The following is a 20343-nucleotide window of genomic DNA, read 5'->3' on the forward strand; positions in this document are numbered from 1 at the left end:
CTTGTCGCACCTTGGAAGAGTACCAGCATATCTACTGGCAGGTGCTTGAGCTGCAGGGACAACGACATGAGTGGTAGCAGCATGAACTGCCACTACTTGTTGTTTCTTGGAGGGCTCCTGCGAAGACTAGCCCTTTCGATTGTTCCAAAACCTCTTCTTCCCACCACTCGCCTTTGGTGGTTCGGAAGCTACTGCCACTTCATCAAAATCAACTACATGATCTATCAGGGTCTGTTCCAGGCACCTGGCGCTGTCAAAAGTGGTAGGCTTAGCAGCCAAAACATTTCCTTGAGTTAAGGGCATAAATCCCCATATGTATCGCTCTTTCTTCTTGCTTTCCGGGGTGACCATTCCCGGACATAGAAGAGCCAGGTCGCAGAATCTAGCTGTGTAAGTAGCAATGTCAGAACCCTTCATCTTCAGGTCCCAAAGCTCGTGCTCCAGCTTCTGCATCTCGTCCCTTAGGCAGCACTCAGCAAGCATAAGCTCTTTTAAGCTTTCCTAACCCATGGCATTCGCTACCGGCAGAGTTAGGTATTTGACTCGACAATTCCACCAAGTCAGTGCTCTATCGGTGAAGGTGCCGGCGGCGAACTTCACTTTGTTTGCTTCGGAGCACGCACAGATCTCGAAGACCGATTTGATCTTCTCGATCCATCGAGTTAGGGAAATGATTCCTCCATTGTCGTCGAAGGACTTAGGTTTCGCATTCGTGAAATCTTTGTAGGAAAACTCCTTCTAGTGTCCCTAACCACCATCAAGATTAAGAGGATGGGTACCACTTCCCGACCTGCTAGAGTCGCCAGAATTTATCTGCGACATTGCGGCAGCCACAACGGCTGTAACTGCTGCCTAGAACATGGCAGGATCGAACTGAGGAGGTGGCAGCGGCAGTGGGTCATTGTTCTTCCTGTTGGGTCTCTTTCTAAGGGGGGGGCATCTTTTTCTAAAAGATACAAGGGGAAATGACGATATGCCTATTATATGATCATGAATTGAATACTTTCGAGCTAGATACACAGTAATAAAGACTTATAATGATATTCATTTACAATAATAGGAACTTCAGGTCTTTGTAAGAATTTGTACTACTAGTGATGACTTTGTGCAGTTTTATAGAATCATAAAATAATCCTATAGTATTTTAACTTTGCTTCACTTGTATATGTGTTGGTGAGTTTTAGACTTGTCACAACGCCACAGTCACTCCCAAACACATGTTGGTCATATCTCGGACAAATATAGTTGATTACGTTATACTGGCCCCACATATGACTACATAACTATTCAGGTTTAACCGCGGTGTCCAATATCCAAATACTTTTGTTTTTTTTCTACTTATGATATTGTTTCTGGTACGTATGTATACTTGTATACTTCTTATAAAATACTTATATTTTTTAAAAAAATATATACTTTTAGTTCAGATAACTTCGGCCCCTTAGTGTGTATAGTTGTATACCATGTAAGGTTCGGTATACTTAATTCACTATAAACAATAGCTCTGATACCAATCTGTCACACCCCCAAACCGAAACGGCAGAAACGTTCGGGGGTGGATGACATCATATGTAGTGTCACAACAATTGCATCATAGTAATTAAAGTAAACAAAACCATTACATTGAATATATAATAAGTATTTACATCTGTTTGATTCATGTTTTTATACATCAAAAGTATAAGACGTGACTCTATACGCTCCGTCTTCTCAAAATCTATGTGATGTACCTATCTACTGATTTCCAGAGAATACAAGTAGTTTTGAAAAGAGTATCAGCATAAAGTTGGTGAGTTCATAAGAATGTTTTTGTAGTGAAAACTAGTCGTTGAATTCTGTAAAAATGTATGCATGTTTCCCAAGAAAATCCAATATTTTCTAACATGTATATCTGTTACTATTTTCTTGTTCAAAAAACTTGACTACCACTTGTATGTATAATTGTCTTATTATTTAAAATAAAACTGAGTATTGTATCCCTGGAATCCTCCAGTATAATGTATAGTAGTTCTATTAATTAAAACAAAACTAATGAAGAATGAAATCCCGTAAACAAAGGTTAGTTTATACTATTGTGAGTCGTATAACCATGTGATGTGCATGAAAGTACCCACTAATTTGAATATTTATAACCTAACAAACTTAGACTAACTATGCACTTATAGGCAGTGTACCTAGTCAGATTACAGTATAGCTTGGGTAAGTCGGGTGTCGATCACAGGAACGGTGTTATTAATTTATATATTCACTAGTAAATTAATCTCATTATTAATAATCTAAAAAGGGTTTGTATCTAATTTTGCAAGTTTAGATGAACTTAATTCTTTAACAAAAACTCAATCAATAAACAAAGTACTTCTGTTAGTTCGAATCCACTTTCACTCAATGGTTATACATTAGTCAAGACTATTACCATTGGTTAGCAATTTAAGAAGTATTAGCAGTTTAGTTCTAAACCTACTAATTATTAATTAATTCATGTAAATCTATGTATAGTCACACAATAGTTAACACATAATCAATTATTAAATAAGATTGGAGCTATGAAGATTGATTAATCAAAACACAATTACAGTCATAATATGCGTTCTCTAACACATCTTAATTCAATGATTCAATTACTTATATAAGATTGGTTTGATCTTAGCTCTAATAAACTAGTGTTCACTTTGTTATTAGGTATTCATATTCATGCAGATTTGTGTTCACTAACTGCACAGAACAAGAATTTAAAGCAATTAAATCATTAGCTAAACATGCTAGGTAAAATCAATCAACACAAGCATATAACCAACAAATAAAGTCAAATCAAATGCATTCAAACCATGAGTTCCAGCTTCATCTAGCTAACAGAAGCAGCTAGATTTAGCTGGACATATTAACAACTAAACAAATGAATACTATAGTCAAAAACATGTTAAAGTGTACCAAACTATGAATCAATTTATGAACTCTTTCTTCCTTGGTGTTGGAACCAGCTTCCAGATCTTTTTCTCCTCTGAAATTCTTCTCCAGGAACCCCTCTAAGCTAGCCAAAAGTGCCTCTATCGTAATGACCAAGAGTGCATAAATATCCTGAAAATCCCGTGCCACGTCGTGGCTATCTCTGCCACGTCGTGGTTTCCAAGTTATCCGTATCAGGCAAGGACTCCTTCTTCACGTAATCTTATCTTCTAGAATACTCATGCCACGTCGTAGTTGTCTCTGCCATGTCGTGGTTTTAGTAAGTTCCGTGGATTTCTTCATCTTTTGTGCTTCAAGTCTCCAATGTTCCATTTATTGTCACTTTTGGTCCCTCTCTTCGAAAATGCTTTATTTTGGGCTGCAAATAACATTTTATCCTTCTAAGTATCATAATTATATATATAACCAAAATAATAATAAAATGTAAATCAATATTGCCTAAAAATATGTATAAATATGGCAATATCAAAATACCCCACACTTAGGCTTTGCTTTCCCTCAAGCAAATCTACTTATTTAAACTCAAACCTTCATCACTAGTATTTCATATAACAATCCGATTCCAGCTCAGCCATTATGCCAAGACCTCAACGCATGCATTTGTGTCTAAATTTTTCCTATGTAACCCCCCTACTTTAAATACTCACAATCTTCATAAACACTCGCCCACTTCTTCCGAAGAATGCTCATTTTATGCATCCCTCCGAATCCATCCGCAGAAAACCTCCTAACCTCAAGGTGTTTTTGGTTGAGCAACCCAAACATACATAATCTAGACAATTACAATTTATGATACCACTATGGAACTCTTTTGGAATTCTTCACTTCTTTGATATTTGATCTTTGATTTTTGGGTATCTTCAACTTTTGAATTTCTTTAGAATTTATTCATCTTTGATCTTCATACTTTGACTTTGATGCTCCAGAAATTCTCCAAAATTTTTCTTGTAATTCTCTCTTTCTTTTTCTTTTTTTTTCAAACATGTAACTCACTTTTTTTCACTCAAAACCTACATGCTTAAGCAGGGGCGCTTAACTTCAACCTTTATTGGTTAAAGAAAATAATTTTCATGGATACATTTCTGGTACACGATGCTAAACATATCGCATCCCTCAAACTAAGCGGGATTATGTTTTTGTTCCATGATTTCACTAAAATAAGGGAGGCCACAAATGCACTATAACGTGTATTGGCTCAACTAAACATTCGAGCTCTTATCGGATCATCTCATATAACACTAGCAACTACAGTTCAAATTATTATTACTAGATTTAATTATTAAAAATTTAAAATTTCCAATTTTTCTAGTAATTTACTTTTTCTACCCCTACCCCACACTTGCTTCATACAATGCCCTCATTGTATGCAAAAAAATAAATCAAAATTAAAAGAAGGGAGAAAGAGGAACAGATAGTGGTGTGAGTATCTCCAAAAGCGTGGAAAACATGCATCTCGAACATGGACCTCTCCAAAACATGAACTTGGTGTTGAACTGAATGGATATATAAATAAACCACGAGCACGATTCGAAACTTCAACTCTTCAAAGTGGGTGCAAATATGTAGAAAAATGTGGGAAAGCATACGCCACATTATATGCAGGAAGAAACGAGGCAAAATAGTCTTCATAATGATCCCAAGAAGAAACATGACAAGTCTCAAGGTAAAAGACACTTAGGATCTTCAAGACGAATAGAAAATCATAAATCATGTTGTGGTGCATAATACCACGTTGTGAGTTTTGATAAAAACGCGAACAGAATGCATCGCATTTTGCAGGCCACGACGTGGAAACTGGACGGCAGAAAAAAATTCGTCATCACTTTTTTCAACCTAGCGGCTTGACCAATGTCGTAATGGGTTAAGATTCTTCTACGTAAATATACTGTCCTACTTTAACCTCTCTCCCTCCAACGTACCCCACACTTATCCTTAATTGTGGGTTTCGACTCATGACTTTAACCAAACCTTGAATTGACTAGACAAACACGACTCTTTACTCAGCGTTAGTTCCTTCTAAAAATTCCAATGCTAATATGAAAAAGGAACAACCCAAAAGAAATAAAAGAGTAACATAATAGTCTAACAAAGTCTTACATCACAAACAAAATTCAAACATAAAAGAACACTCCTTAAAATAAAACAAAAGAAACTAAATAGAAAAGAAATCAATCATCATCCCCTCGTCCCTGCACTCCACTCGGTCCTTCCCCATCATTCCGCGGATTCTAAAGCTCCTCCCATGTTGGAAAATAAGGATAATGAGGTGGCATAGATGGTGGCCGGGTCACGCCCAAATGTGAATAAATACCCTCAGTAAGTTAGGTATGACAAATGGCATTTCCCACGAGGTTATCCAAATAAGTTCCCACCGACTCTAAAAAGGGTCGGTGGGTATTCCTTGTACATGCTGTGGAGCAACACGCTCTCTCTCCATCTCTCCTCGAGCTCGAACATTTCTACGCCGAGGTCTGGCTGTTGGTTGTTGCTCTGGTTGCGCCTCCTCCTGCTCCTCATCTACTGGTGGTATAACAAAACCGCCCCCGACATTTACCACTACCCGCATAACTCCCAAAACTTGAATGGTTAAATCAGTGTCCGGGAATCGGGTAAGATTCCTCACAAAGTCGTGAGTCAAAATATGATATGACCGAGCAAGGCGAGTAACCAAATGTCCTCCCGTAATCGGACTCCCGAGCCTAGAATTAGTCGCTTTCTTCCCCATGAACCTCGCAACATATATGGTAAATCACAGCAAACCCCGGGGGTAATAAGACTCCACAGATAGAACAAATTCTGAATAGGAACTTTATCACCATGATGCTTGTGATTTATAAAAAAAGTGATCAGGCAATGTAGAAATCGGTAAACGGGGTTCCGAATTTGCGATGTAGTAATGTATATCATAAACTAAATATGTCATAGTTTATATGTTTAGCAATGTATAAGTCTAAATTCGTAAAAACTGTGTATTGAAAACCCCAAACTATACCTATTATAGTTTGCATGTATGTCGTGTACTTGGTTCGTATATTGATCTGAAAACTATGCAATTATGGTTGTACGTTGAAAACGTCCCTTATGCTCGACATGTTACAAAAGGGATAAAATATCTAAATATTTCATAAAACATGGAAATCTTTTGGTTGTATCAATTGTATAAGTTTTAATCCTGTTGAAATTCTTTTGTATAAGTTCACAAATATCATTTGTGTTTGGCTTGTATTCCCCCTAAAAACATTAAAAATAGTACATGAATAGGGGTATGAACTCACTGTTAGTTGCGTGAAAGTGTTGGACAATGAAATTGGGAATAAAGACCCTCGAGTTGATGTATGCGGCACTCAACGGGATCCTAATAATAATTAATACATACGTGTATCTAAATTAGCGATTTCGTTTGATAAAGTGTTAGAAAAACACTTGCTTTCGGTTAAGGAATGTCACCGGGACTTGATTGAATCGAGGAAAATGGATTTTTAGTCTAATTCACCACTTAGTGAGGGTTTACGGCCGTAAAGAGGGTTTATGGCCGTGAACTATTTACGGTCGTGAACAGTCTCTTGAAGGGTTTACGGCCTTTGAAGGTTTGAAGTGTGTATGGCCGTGAACTCAAGAACAAATATACTGGATTCGATGAAAAACGTGTTCTAGATGCTCCAAATCAACTCCTAATGATGATTCTCGATGATTTCCGGAAGAATAAGGGTGTTTTGGTGTTTACGGTCAAGAGTTTAGAGAGAGAAGGAGAGAGTTTTCGGCCAGAAAAGTGTAAATGAGGGGTAAGGGCTCGTATTTATAGGGGTTTTTCATGGTCGATGATGGGGGCCACCTGGCACTGACCGTAAACGGGTTTACGACCATAAATGGGTTTACGGTCGTGAACTCCAGTCAGGCCGTGAACTGTTGTTTTGTTCCAAACCAAAGGAATTTGACAGGACTCAATTAAATTCAATTTTTATTAACGGCAGTTAGCTAACGGTAACAGAAAAAGATTCGGGTTGTCATAAGTTTAAGCTCCAGACAACAAATTTCGACTTTCTTGTTCTTTGGACAATTCACTATTGCATTAATTCAGTTGAAAAACAACTTGTCTCTGATACCACTTATGGGTTTCGACTTTCGAGTTGACAAGTGAACTCGTCGAGTTTAAGCTCTAGACAACAAATTTCGACTTTCTTGTTCTTTGGACAATTCACTATTGCAACAATTCAATTTTAAAACAACTTGTCTCTAATACCACTGATGGGTTTTGAGCATATCTACATTCCTATGTGATCATGCAACCCTAATTGCTTTGGATCTAAGTTTTTCACTAATTGAACATGAAAATTGAATACCAAAGTAATAACCCTAGAACTAGCATATAATATTCAAAATTCATATGAAAACAGGGTTAGAAGATTACCTCACTTGTTATATTGTAATAACAAGACAATCCTTGAAAATCCTTGACTCTTGAAAGCTTAGTGTCCCAAGTGTTGCACCTCTAATGGAGTCATAAACACCCACTGCAAAGGATGAGATGGAGAGACAAGGATTTTCAGCCAGGGTAAGTATCATATGCTTAGATCCGAAAATCCAAGGGTTTAGAGGGTTTATATATGGCTAGGTTGCTTAGTCTTGAAGCTGGACCTCAATAAAGAAACCCTAATTCTTACCTTAAGCTCAAAGCAACCCATGGACCTCCTTAATGAGCCCGTGGATGAAGTCTTATGGAGTTACCCATAAATTTTGTCCACACCAGTGCATGAAGCCCTAAGTCCAGTTTCACAACTATTAATGAGTTGCAAAACAGCCCCTCCATTATTAATCAGTCCTTTTTAATCCTAAAACTAATATCAAATTAATTTATGATTAAACACCAATTAATAATATGATATCCAAATAATATATTAATCTTGTAATATACTAATAAAATCATTCTGAGTACCAATTTGTGACAACCCGAAATTTCTATTCTGTACAACCCTTCAGTTCAATAGAAGTCAGAACAGTTTCTACAAACTTTCAAGCTTTTTGGAATAAGTTTGAGTATGTTAGGTTTAACACTTTAGGAGATATCAGGAGAGAGGATACCCTTGAGTTTATTGTGCAGCAATAAAGTTTCAAAAACTTCAGGAGTTTGGAGTTTACGGCACAAATTGTATTTAGACCGTAAACCCTAGTGGTATATATATGGCACTTAGCCATTTAAGTCACTTTTTCACAAAAATCAAGATCCAAACCCTTTTCTCTCTCAAGTATCATCCACCCTTTCTTCAAGATCTTCAACTAGTAAGTATTTCTAAGCCTTATTAAGTTGATATATCACTTAATCTAGTGTTTTAACACACTTCTATCCATGAATTCATTTCAAAAGGTTAGATCTTCAAGTTTCACCAAGAACACACACTAGTGTTCTTGGCCTTTTGGTACCATTTCAAGCCTTTATCTTGTAAGTACTTCTACCCTATAGTATCTTAAGGTTTGTTACACTTCCACACATCAAGAAATCACCCAAGAAAGCTAAGATCAAAGGTGTTTACGATCCAAGATTTTCTTGGACCGTAAACCCTAAAATGTATGCCAAAATGGCCCTAGTCCCTTCACAAGTTTAGGAAACGAGTCTAGATTCATTCCTTGATGTGTTTCGGACTTGAAAACATCACAAGACCATAAATAATATGTGTTTACGGCCGTAAACACATGGAGAAGTGGTCCATGGGCCGTAAACTACATATAGGGGTGATTTGATGCCACAAACACTTCCATAGGCTTATACTTCAATGTAGAAATGCTTCTTAGGGCTTATAAGACTTCAAAACACAAAGTGGTCAAACAAGTATGAGTTTACGGCCATAAACTCAAGGGTTTACGACCATAAACTCAATGAGTTATGGTCTCCAAACCGTAAACTCAAATAGAGGGTTCCCTTGAACCCTAAACTCGATAGCAATGTCCTACAACACTTAGATGCAATCCTTAGCACTTATAACACTTATATAAAGTGTTTAACATGTCTTAGGATGTCTTAACTTTGTTATTTAGTTGTTTAAAGACTAATTGGATACATATATGTGAAATTATATGTTACCTAGGATCATAGAGTGTGTACAAGTCTTCACTTGACACCTAGCATCCTATACAGTCCGTTCATCCCAACCACTTGCTACAGGTGAGTTCATACCCCTTAATCTATCTTTTAAATGTTTTTAAATGCTTTTATGGGGGGATACAAGTTGAATCATGCTAGTTATAATATCAATCACATGTGATTAATAACTAGCATACAAATAGGTTTACTACACTTTTAGCTGTTTTACCAAACAGAGTACTTCAAATGGCTTTCCAAAATGTTTTTACTTGTTTAAAACTCTTTATCAAACTGTCTTACATCATGAATGTTTCTTTTCAAACCCTATTACAAATGAGTTTCAAACAAAGGTTTTCCTTATACTTAAAATTGTTCTTATCAAATATACTGCTTTCAAACCGTTTTACAAATTGACATCAAGTCATCTTTCTTAGTTGTTAAACTTTCATAAGGTTTTACAAAACTTCTTTTATGCTTTTATATTGTCAATTGCATGCCTATATATATATATATATATATATATATATATATATATATATAGTTATATAATTAATATTTAAAGGACTTAGGAAGGCTAGCTTGCTTTATCTCCTTTTCCTCGTTGGGATGTGACTTTAGGGCATCGGTTATTCGTCCGAAGGTTGTCTAAATATTAGTTATATATTATGTATACATGTATAGACATAAAAGGTTCTATCGGTCAATTCAATGCCCTTGGGTAGCAAGGGTATACATCCATGTTCATACGTACAAGTCATATTACTAGTAAACTACGATAGGCATAGTTTAGGAAGTTACTAATACTATTACTTGAACGCAGTATCATACCATGAGTCAGTTCATTCATGAGTCTATACTTGCTAGATAGAGAGAGCACACAATACAGCTAGTACACACAATACATTACTATACATGCTAGATAGACGGAGAACACACAATACAACTAGTACACACAGTACATTACTATACATGCTAGATAGAGAGAGAACACACAATACAGCTAGTACACACAGTACATTACTATACATGTTAGATAGAGAGAGAACACACAATACAGCTAGTACACACAGTACATTACAATACTATACAGAGAGAACATACACGCTAGAAAAAGGGAGAACATACAATACAACTAGCATACCTTACATATACATTACTACAGTTAGGTGAGCCATTAAACGGGGCATGGCACTACCTGCCATGACCGTTTTTGTATCCAGAATCTCCTTAATTGGGGAGCGTATGAGTTTGTGTATAGATGTATACTGGATTGATTATCCTACACCTTGTTGCTCGCTACAGTGGGACTTGCAAGTCTACGGGTGCCAAATGTCATTTCTTACGACGTCTTACATCGTCATTTTTTACTATTGAGTCGGTAGCAGGATACAGGCCGATCACATGGTACTTAAAATTCCAATAGATTTAAGGTAGTTAGTACGGTTGTAGTTATTTGATACTACACTATAATACTATTTCATTTTCCCATTACTTTCACTTCGTGGACATTCACAGGATGCACGGTAATGTAGAAACTATATTTTTGGTTAATGATAGTTAGATTTGGGAAAATACACACTCTGACAAGAGACACAGTCAGATACTAGATGCCTTGGTAGAAGGCTACTTTCAGTAGGAAGCATAGGGTTTTCTAGGATACTCAAAACTATTACATACTCATACTTACAAATACATTCTTACAAATACATACACTAAAATACTTAGAATCTCACCAGCTTTAAAGTTGATAGTCTCTTTCAAAATAACTTGTATCATCAGGTCATCAGTAGACAGGTACCGATGCAAGGTTTAGAGAAGATGGAGCTCGTTCAAGACTCATCTTTCATTTTGATTTATACTTTAGTGTCTATTATAATTTGACAGAACACACTTGTATTAAAATTATATTATTAATGCAATGGATGATGTTGTTGCTTGTTTACCACTATTCATTGTTGTGATACTGTACATGACGTCCTCTGCCCCAGAACGTTTCCACCATTCATAGTTTTGGGGTGCGACATGATTTATTATTTCAAATAATAAATCCTACTCTCTCTCTCTCTCTCTCTTCTCTCTCTCTCTCTCTCTCTCCACTAGTGTGAAGGCAACGTAAAAGGACCATGCACCAATAAAATGAAGTACATACCAATTATAGTTATGGGCTTAGCCACCTAATCCAACAATACTAAGACTTAGTGATAATTGAACCTAGGTCACGTCAAAGGAAAAGCTAAGTGCTGAAGCGAAGCGTTGTCCAACTTTCTAGTCATCCACTTTAACAAGTCAGTGCATAGTTACTTTTATCATACACATAGATATAAAGTATCTTGAAGATTAAATGTTATGTGTGCGTATTATCTATATTGATTTGTATATCTGATAGATAATATGATTTTACTAGCTTTAATCGTATATATATTATATTGGGTAGTGATGGGTGATGAAAGATAAAATGATGAGATGATGATGAAAGGCATTGACTATTTATGAACCACTCATCTAACAGAGTATAGATGACGACCATAGACTATTCTAGATAGTTCAGTGGAATGTTGGCAGGCTCGCAACCTGTAGGTGTAATGAACTATCCGTTCATTTGATTTACTATATCCCCCCCATGGTTGCCATATTGACATATATTGCTAAGGTAATCCCCCAAGTAGTATTTTCTACCCGTTGCTCATGATGATCCTTAGGATATGTACCTTGAGGTCACTATTTTAGGATTAATATGTGAGAATAACAGGAATGGGTAATCGGGTATATTATTTGATGTGGAACATATAATTAAAGAACTTAATTATTGTAGGTTGAAAACCATATGCTCTCACAAGGCCCCCAAGTCTGAACCACGCAGTTTCTTTTTATCACATGTAGCGGTACCAAGGCCCAAGGATCTTGAGTGATCGAGGAGTTTGTAGGCCATAGTATAATAAATTGTTGTAAGGCCTGATCAAACATCTTTATGCTTATGTATTTGTATTGACAATAACATCCCATGGTTTTAAATATAAATGAAATACATTTCTTTAGAAATGCTTTGATAATGATATTATCATGTTTTGGGGACAAATTCCGCAATAAGATTTATACTCTGAATTAAATAAGCATAAAAAGGTTAATTAGCCATGAAAATAGGGATGTCACATAACATCACACCACATTTACTAATTTGGTTATGAAATTAGTTTGTTAATTTTTGACCAAACAAAGCTGAAAAAGAAGTTCAATAGCTTTAAGATATAAAAGAACAAAAGAGATGGACCCACTTCACAGATGGAGCTTCCAATTCTAAAGGATCAGGTCCTAGAGTCGCACTAAAATCGCCATAACGGGATATTATACCCTATAGAGTAATTTTTGATTTTCAAGCAAACAACAATCAAGCATAATATAAATCATTAATCTTGGAATTACAAAATACCCAAGATCTTGGGATCAAACATCTTCATGTACATGTTAAAAAGACTTGGCACATTCATATATATATATATATATATATATATATATTACCAAAATGATTTGTGTATTTATTTGGTTTTGTTATTTGAGGACCAAACGGGGCCAAATTATCATACAATTGTTCCAGCATATAGTATAAAAAGAAGAATAATGGGATTTTTGGTAGCATCTTAATTAAGAAATTAAGAGGCGGCTTTGTTAGCCTATGAATAAAAGACTCTTAATTTCTTAAAATCCTCTTAAACTTTACAACTTAAATTGTATCTGAATAAAAAAAATATATGCATCCGTGCCCTCTATTGCCCTCATATGAATGCTTCCATAACCGACCTTCACTAGATTTTCTTTTTTGTCTCCTCCCACCTCCGACCAACTCCAACGCCATCCACTTTCTCCCATCACCGAACACCTCATTCTATCGTCGACCATCTCCTCTCATCGTTGACTCGCACAACACCACCGCCCCATCATCGACATCGTACATCCATATGTTTTACACAACTTCTGATATCACTCCTACCTCCATGAAATTGACTCCCACCACAGAACTATGACCTCCGATGCCAAGCTCTGACATCGCCAGTTCCACCCTCGAAAGCGTCGCCCTTGCCAACACTGGTCTTCGATCTCCGATCTCCTTTATTGGTCAGGTACGAAGTTGCTAAAATCACTCCTCATTCGTGAAATCAAATTTTTTTCATGATTTGAAATCAAAAATCAATTTAATATTATAAGTTTTTAAATGTTCATGTTTTGGGTTTTCCGTAATGTTGTGATGTTTTGAATCGGTGGTGAAACATAGCTTCTTTCCAAATTAGTTACTGATTTCTTGTTTCATGGTATAATAATGATTGTTATTATCCTAAACTGATGTATAGTTTCCAAATTGGTTATTGATTTAGAGCATTGTGTGATTTTTGATGGTTAAGATGATGGTGGATGAAGGCTGTTAACTTTTTTTTGTCAAAATTGTTCATTTTTGTCTCTCATTTGAGCAATTGGAACTTTAGGCATTGATTTTTGACCTTGAGCAATTGGAACTTTGGCATCTGTGTTTCTTGTATCCATTTTTGCTTTTGTATGATGAAGATGTTAAATTCTCATCCACTATGCAGAAAATTCGCATTGTGGAATAAGGTGGAAAAACCATTAAGCTTCAAATTGTGAGGATTTTCTTCTTAAAATATATATAAGATTATATTTGTATGAATTGGGTTGTATACATGTAATGTGATCCATATAACCATAGAGTTCAGGTTGTTTTCATAGCTATTGTAAAAATGTTTTTATAAGGGTTAAATACAAAAAATAGCAATGTACTTTTATTGATTTATTTATTATAGCATCATACTTTTACCTCTTTATATTAGAGCATTGTTTGATTTGATTTGATTTTTTTTTTAATTTGAATTTTGTATTGTGTTTATACTTTTTTTTATAAATATTCGCGAAGTTGGTTCGGTTATTTTATAAACAGAAACACTGGTTTCAACAAAAAATAACACTGAAGGGTAAAATGATCATTTTATAATTCAGCACATCAATTCAGATGTTCCAACAAAACAGTGTGTTAAAAATTCAGAACTTAAAGTTTCAGACCCTCTTAAAAATTCAGACCTTTTAAAAATTCAGATGTTGTCAGTCCCTAAAAATATCTCTGAAAATAAAGATTTAGACTCTGGTCATAACAAATTTTCACATTTACATTTTTCCTCTCAAGAAATTTTGATCAAACAGATGTCATAATTCATAATTTTAAAGTTAAAGTATTAGTATTTAATAAGTTGCGATTTTGGTCTCTTACGATATATTAAAATTAATTTTTTGGTATCTTACATAATTTATTTTATAGTTTTCATTTTTTAGTATTACTTTTTATTCAATTATAGTATTCAATGTTTCTAATTTATGTTTTAAAATTATACGGTATTTATTGTTGTATTAGCTCACAAAATTTATGTGTATTCAAGCAAGATACATTTTCAAACCTTATTTTGTTCGCCTCTTTCATATATAATTGTTTGCATTGAAACTTTATTTTTATATTTTTTTATCCACTTGATACGATATAACCGTCACGATTCTATATGTGGACTGTTAAAATTTGGAAATCATATTCTATATTCAAATTGCAAAGGAGTTTCTCGTTGCAAGGCACATTGACTTCAAAAAGTTTTCATATTTAAAAAAATGATTTTGTTGTATTTTGAATTTGGCACACAATTCATGGTAGAATACTAAGAATAGCTTGTCACTTTTGCAATCTTTCGAAACAGTAAATATGATATCACAAAATAAAATAAAATTGCTACATTACAATACACATTGCGTTAGGAAATCTTCAAAAGAAAGGAGATCATCAAATATCACATCATATCGGATTTATTCTATAAATGTAATTAACTCTGACTTATTAAACAAACATTAAGCATGACATTTTGTGGGTGTAGATACACACTAGAAACATACCTTTACACCAAGCACTTCCATGAATTGAGCGATGAACTGAGGGTGTCCTGGCCAGGCTACTCCAGTCACTAGATTTCCATCAGTAAAGCAACGGTGCATTGAATGAGGTTCTAACCAGGTTGCACCGGCCAATACCACATGAAGTTTGGCAGCGGGATATGCCGTACATTTCTTTCCCTAGTAAATGCATTAAAAAGGAGATAAATCCAAGAAATAAAGATGTATCTTTTATTTGTTTATTACAACATTGTACTTTTAAAAATCTACCATGTCTGTAGCAATGTTCTCCGAATACAAAACAATTTTCTTGGAGTCCATGATACTAGGATGGGACTCTAACATGTATAGGCGCTTATAGAACTGTGTCACACTACTATAGGTTACACTAACGATAATCGGGTAGAATTTTCAATAGTGATACACAAATGTGATGTATTTTTATAGATAAATTATTGCAATTGAAGGATTAATGAAGGAAACGAAAAAGGATATAAAATGGTTTTAATGCCACAAGAATTGATAAAGAAACACCATGTTGTTTATAAACCTCTCAAAGGTGTCATTGCCCACCAAGGTGTAAAGACGAACAAACTACAAAAAACAATTTCAGAATTGTAAAGAAAGAAACTTAAAATGTAATTCACTAACGGGATAATTGAGAAGAATGCATTTACATCATAACCTAATACTTATAGGAAAGTAATTCTTAATTAAGAAAAGTAAATAAATTAGTACATTTAGAAAACTAATTAAAAAAAGAAAAAAAAAACTTCATTACCATATCATTTAATTTTTCATACCATCCTATCATTTTTTTCTACAATGCACTAAACTCTACAAAAAAATTTATGGAACATACTTTTATAAACGAAATCATTTTTTTCTTAATCATTTAATATTAAATAATTCGTTTTTCTCATTGAATGCTTTAATGGTAGTTGAACTCGATATTAACTGAATACCAATATAACATCTTTTTGAGTTTAATCCATTTAATGCCAGCTAGACATTCCATTAAACTATGCATTATATATATGGTCTAATGTCTTATCATGGTTTTGTAATAAGGAAAGAAACCACTAAACTTATTTTGATATTACAGCTACACAGCTTGTAGTTATATAATATGGTCGTAACTTCACTTTATCTTTAACATCTAAACTCAAACCAACAAAAACCAAACCATATTCTCTAATGAAAGGTGACTGATAATGTTTTTGATTAAATTCCTAAATTCTCTTAAGAAAAAACCTTACCTTAAGAACATCAGCAGCAGCCAAAATTTGTTGCCCATAGCTGATGGATGCAACAGGTTTTCTAGCATCCATAAAGTATTTCACCAGTTTAATAACATCTTGATCTAGTGCCATATATTCAGGACCTCGACCTCCAGGGATAACAAGACCATCATAACTTGAAGCATCTATGTCCTCAAAGGTAGCTGTTATTTTGAATTCATGTCCATTTTTTTCACTGAAATTCTGGTCCCCTTCAAATTCATGGATAGCCGTATAGCACCTATCACCCTTTTTAATTTTGGAGGAAATGGAATCTACATGGCATCCAAGAGCTTGAAAGGACTGAAAAGGAACATATATCTCATAGTCTTCCATGTAATCCTACAAACGAAGCAAAATAGAGACAATCACTAATTAATGATGTAATTAACCACCATATTATAGCATTGCACTTTAAAACACCCATCCGCTTATAGAAATGTCATCTGAATACAAAGAAATTTTCAATACCATAAGTGGGTAGATTTTTCAAAACTTAATACCTTAATAGAAGTACAATGCTATAATTGGCTAAACTATTCAAAGTACAATCAATGTCCTCATAAAAAACCAAAACATAGTACTATAATAGAAAGAAATGGTAGTAGGATGCTATACTGCAAAAAATAAATGATAGTATGTTGTTATTTCTTATAGTTAGCCCCAAAATATATATCTAAAAACTCGGTTAAGTAATAACATGGAAAAAATGCAAGAAACAACACAAAGTACTTATGAATTTTTTTACTATACCATTGTACTATCGTTTTTTCTTTAATCATTCCTTATTATAATTTTTAGTCTATAGAATCTACCTTATTATAGCAAAGGTAGCTCAATTTCTGATTATATCGAAAAAGGAATTACAAATAAACAACTTACCCCACAGAGGAATAGAATCCGTTTGTTGAAACCAGTGACAGTTCCTCCTAATGCCTTAATGAAATGACCAATATACTCAGCATGCCCTTCGTAAGAAGCTCCAGTGATTAAATTTCCATCAACAAAACATGATGCCATTGTCTCAGGTTGTACCCAATTAGCACCAGCAGTAACAAGCACGGGTCCTAGTGTAGGAAATGCTGTAAGTGTTCGACCTTTCAAAACACCACCAGCTGCCAAGATAAGTGATCCATGACAGATGGAGGCAATGGGTTTTCCAGTTCTTGCAAAATGTTTTGCAATTTCTACCACAGATTCATATGTCGCAAGATATTCAGGAGCACGTGCTCCTGGTATAACTAACCCATCATATGAACATACATCAATCTTATCAAACGTTGCATTTAGAGTGAAGTTGTGACCTCGGTCCTCTGAAAATGTCTGCAAATATATTGTAAAAGTATAACGCGAGTTTGCTCGCTTCTTTCGACTTAATTAGGCTAACGAGTTAACTACTTAATTTGCACATAATGATTTAGTGGGTTAAGTGAAAAGGCATGGCTTAATTGGTTAAAACGCTGAAATTTTGCTAATTGCACTCTTCTTTTTGCATCCCAACTCGTCTCATATTGAGATTGATGATTATAGCTTTTTTATTTAATGTAAGGAGAAATTCATTTCTTTGGACTAGAATTGTTTTTTTAGTGTTATTCTTAGTTGATACTCCATGCGTCCCAATATTATTGTACACAGACAAAAAACACACAAATTAAGAAAAACATTAATTATTACTAACTTTATATAATAAAATGACAGTTTTATCCTTAGTTTGCATTTAATGTTCCATTAAATGCTTAGTTGGTTAAGTAGTAAAGAGGAGGTATTTTGGTAAAAATGTTATTTATATTTAGAAGTGACTATTATTTTGAGACAAACCAAAAAGGAAAGATTGACTATAATTTTGGGACGAAGGGAGTATTATTTATACTATCAACTAAGGTTTTTTTTTTCAAATTTACTTGAGATGCTTACATACATGTCAATATAATATGAGTATAATTTTTGCTTTAGCACGTGTATAAATAACTAGGTGTGAATCTCGTGTATTACACGGGTTTAGAAAAAAAGTTTAATATAAAATTATAAGAATTACATATTTTTTAAAATAATAAGTTTATATAAATACAAAGAATATAATAAATCAAGTAAGTAATTTAATATATAATGTAAGATATTTGAAAAATTGTAAAACATTTATTATGAAATTTATTAGAATGATCTACTTTACATATATAAATCTCACTAAAATATGGATTTTAAATTTAAGAAAATGAAAATACAAGAAAATGACAAGTGGAAAAAAAATAATTCAAAAAAATTTAAAAATGAAATGTGGCAAAATGAATGAGAACATGACATTTGACAAAATTGATTTTCATTTATTAGGTTAGATTGTCGGTTTTAGATTGGTAAATATTTTGATAGTTTGTTGGTATATTTTTGACGTTACTAATGATGCTGATTAGCTAATTTTAGGGCTGTGATGAGTAATGATTTGGTTTGTCTTATTTAATTAATAATAACAATAAGGTGAAACCAAAGAAAAATAAAACGGGGGTAAAAGAGTTAGTTTATTAGGGTTAACGACATGTTTTTAACCCTGTTAGTCAAGGGATTAAACCTTAACAAAATGTAAAGTTAAGGATGATTCTGGAAAAAATTTATAAACTTCAGTGAACTTATGGTTTTGAGTAAAATACAGGGACCATTCTTCTAATTTACTCCTGATAAATTTTAGAGTCTCTAAATTTTGAAAAATCTCTAGTTTTGTAACCATTTCTAAAGTCAGTAATTGTAACCAAATTAGAAAGGAAATGAATTAAAGTCCAGCAATTTATCTTTCCTTCAAAGGCTTAATAATTTGTAAAATGGCCGGCAAATAGTTATCTTCAACACAACAATTTTTCAAGAACAATAAAATGGACATGATAATCAATATGGGGATTCAAATTCTCGACCATTATGCTTATGCAAAGTTAAAGAATTATTATCAGTTTTTAATTAGTGAGCAGAAGACCTGATGAGGAGATACACGATAAAGTACTGTACGACAAATATCACCGCATTTTTTATCAGGACAAACAGCATCAACGGACAATCCATAGGCTTGCAATGCCTGAAATGGAACTATCGCCTGCCCAAACAAATCAATTTAATCAGAATACAGAATACTACACTCCACATCATTATCAATAACTATATGATATTATTTTAATTTAAAATCTTGATAACTACTAAAAGTCAAAGTTAGGACTCAAATAAACAACAAATGAAACCTCAAGGTCTTCCATGTAATCACCACATAACATCAAGATCTTCTTTGGACAACCCAAATTCGCCATTAAAGATAATAAATCCTTTAAATCAATGTGATGTGCGAAAGCCAAACCTTCGGAAACGACGAGTGTGCACTGATGGTACTTGGGAGAAATATGCCGGTTTAAATACTACTCATCCCCTTTCACTTATTCACAGTTTCACACCAATGTGTGGATGTGATGAAATCATTTTTATTATATATATATATATATATATATATATATATATATATATATATATATATATATATATATATATATTTAACATCTCGATTTCTAGGATATTAAGTATATCGACATTTTAATAATTTGTAACAGAGTAAAGCTCGTCAACATTTTGATTATTACAAAATTATTAAAATAATAAGAAAACGCGGGAATTGCGAGTTGCGAGCTTCGAGACATATTTAAGTGGTGTCATTTTCTTTTTGAGTAGGTGGAAGTTGAAACTTGAATAAATAGTTAAAACTTATTAATTTCCTTCATGAAAAACATGGACACTTTATTTGGAGTGTGTCCGTCCACTCGTGACTGAAGCTTTATACTTGTACGTCCGAAAATGTATATTTTATATATTAGGTGTGAATCGTGTGTTAGACAAGTTAATTTAAAAAAAAAAATAAACATTAAACTAAAATGTAAAATAAAATATTTTTTAATATACAACTTTAAAATAAGAAAAGAAAATGTATTTATTGCAATTTAATATCATATATATGATATTTAATACTTTACATATATAAGTATATGACTTTAATTTTAAAAATTAAAAAAAATCAAAAATTGACGTGGATAATATTTATTTCATAATACCACAAAATGTCAAGTGTCA

The 20343-nt window shown here is 33.7% G+C and overlaps 1 protein-coding gene across 4 annotated transcripts; it reads right to left on the minus strand.

Moving 5' to 3' along the window:
• Positions 1-3181: 3181 nt before the first annotated feature.
• Positions 3182-19679, minus strand: LOC145097076 (protein DJ-1 homolog D-like). 4 transcript variants are annotated; one of them, XM_079034574.1, is made up of 6 exons: positions 19470-19679; positions 19211-19327; positions 17134-17574; positions 16231-16593; positions 14975-15151; positions 3182-3322 (listed from the first exon to the last, which is right to left on the minus strand). In XM_079034574.1, the coding sequence occupies exons 1-6, from the start codon at positions 19533-19535 to the stop codon at positions 3257-3259; spliced, it is 1230 nt and encodes a 409-aa protein (XP_078890700.1). In that variant the 5' UTR covers positions 19536-19679; the 3' UTR covers positions 3182-3256. The 4 variants fall into 4 exon arrangements, 3 of the variants coding, with proteins under 3 accessions (XP_078890700.1, XP_078890699.1, XP_078890701.1); XM_079034573.1 differs by lacking the exon at positions 3182-3322 and adding an exon at positions 12711-13142; XR_013704220.1 differs by lacking the exon at positions 3182-3322 and adding an exon at positions 15242-15565 and having other exon boundaries at positions 15016-15151.
• Between the last annotated feature and the right edge of the window lie 664 nt (positions 19680-20343).

Source organism: Lactuca serriola, chromosome 4 (assembly GCF_051521515.1).
Source record: "Lactuca serriola cultivar US96UC23 chromosome 4, Lser_US96UC23_V15, whole genome shotgun sequence".
Lineage (NCBI taxonomy): Eukaryota > Viridiplantae > Streptophyta > Magnoliopsida > Asterales > Asteraceae > Lactuca > Lactuca serriola.